This window comes from Galeopterus variegatus, unplaced genomic scaffold, assembly GCF_000696425.1.
Source record: "Galeopterus variegatus unplaced genomic scaffold, G_variegatus-3.0.2 Scaffold20867, whole genome shotgun sequence".
Classification (NCBI taxonomy): domain Eukaryota; kingdom Metazoa; phylum Chordata; class Mammalia; order Dermoptera; family Cynocephalidae; genus Galeopterus; species Galeopterus variegatus.
The window spans coordinates 5,488-7,054 of record NW_007746978.1 but is presented as its reverse complement, the minus strand read 5'-3'; the positions used below and the strand labels follow the sequence as shown (position 1 = coordinate 7,054).

The following is a 1,567-nucleotide window of genomic DNA, read 5'->3' as shown; positions in this document are numbered from 1 at the left end:
AAGTATTTCATATATCAAAGCCCATGATATTTAGATCAGAGTGGTACAGGCAAGACATTACTCAGAAGTTCATAATTAAGAGACAGCAGGGAGATATACTGATGAGTCAATATATCTGGGAATACTGAAGTTAAAGTTGGTCACTAAAGCTTTGGATGTGGACACTACATAATGCAGAATGATTTTTTTTTTCAAATTGGGAAAATATAATGGAGAGTGATTTTTCATGAGCATGAAGGTGTGAAATGTAAATTTTGATATGTGGTAGCTTTTGAGGGGTTAATCAGACCATCCTGTAGATTTGAATTAGAATGCATAGTAAAAGAAGAAATATTGATATGTATATATTCTTAATTAAAAAATCTTTTTAGTAGCCTAATTTTTTGAAAGAAAAGCAATCTTTTTAATCGAATCCTTCAAGGCTTGTTTGACTTGCCTATTCCGTAGAGTATAAATGAAAGGGTTCATCAAAGGGATAACTGAGGTGTTGAGCAATGACACCACCTTATTAATGGCCACTCCTTCTTTTGCTGGTTTAATATAGATGAAGATGCAGCTTCCATAGGTGATGGAAACTACAATCATGTGTGAAGAACAGGTGGAAAAAGCCTTTTTTCTTTGCTGAGCAGACGGGAGTCTTAAAATAGTCTTAATGATGTACGTGTAGGACACAATTACACAGACTAATGTGAATATGAGGGTCAACACTGCCATGATTAAAACAAGTTGTTCTATAAATTGAGTGTCTGAGCATACAATCTTGAGAAGAGGAGATGCATCACAGCCAAAATGGTCAATGAGATTGGAATTACAGAATTCTAGCTGAATTGCCAGGCTAAGTGGTGGAAGTATGACAATTAACCCAATCAGCCAACAGCAAAAGACAAGAATGATGCATACCCTTTCATTCATAATGGTGGTGTAGTGCAGCGGCTTGCAGATGGCCACGTAGCGGTCATAGGACATAGCCGTCAGAAGAGAAAATTCTGTTGCCCCAATGAGGATGATAAAAAATAATTGGATAGTACAGGCATTATAAGTAACACTTTTGTCTCCAGTTGTCATGCTGTATAGAAATCTAGAAACACACACAGTTGTAAATACTATTTCTAAGATGGAGAAATTCCGAAGGAAAAAGTACATGGGTGTTTTAAGGTGAGAGTCCACTAGCGTGAGGAGGATAATGATTAGATTTCCAGCAACAGTGAGAAAGTAGGTGAGAAACAGAAATGCTGATAGAAAAATCTGTAGTTGTGGGTCATCTGTTAATCCTAGAAGGACGAATATTGTTATTGTAGAATGATTTTTCATCACTGTTTTCAGATTTATAATCAGCCTGTTTTAATAAATCATGAACTTTGAACGTGAGGAATACAATATGAAAATAATATTTCAATATGATACATATAGAAAAGCCAAGCAGGTCAGAAGCACATTTTTTTACTTTCAGTTGATCATCAGTAACACTGGTGTAGAAGTGATTACATCATACTTCATTTCCCTGGACTCTGCTTCACTATGGTCGTAAAACGTAGTTTATGGAAAATATCTGTATGAAGTTTCATTT

General features: G+C 35.5%; 1 protein-coding gene across 1 annotated transcript; it reads right to left on the bottom strand.

Moving 5' to 3' along the window:
• Positions 1–375: 375 nt before the first annotated feature.
• Positions 376–1,311, bottom strand: LOC103583239 (olfactory receptor 6C2-like). Its single transcript, XM_008564613.1, has one exon. The coding sequence runs from the start codon at positions 1,309–1,311 to the stop codon at positions 376–378; it is 936 nt and encodes a 311-aa protein (XP_008562835.1).
• Between the last annotated feature and the right edge of the window lie 256 nt (positions 1,312–1,567).

Excerpts from the sequence above, each read along its gene's own strand:
- LOC103583239 (XM_008564613.1), bottom strand. The coding sequence starts at position 1,311 with ATGAAAAATCATTCTACAATAACAATATTCGTCCTTCTAGGATTAACA.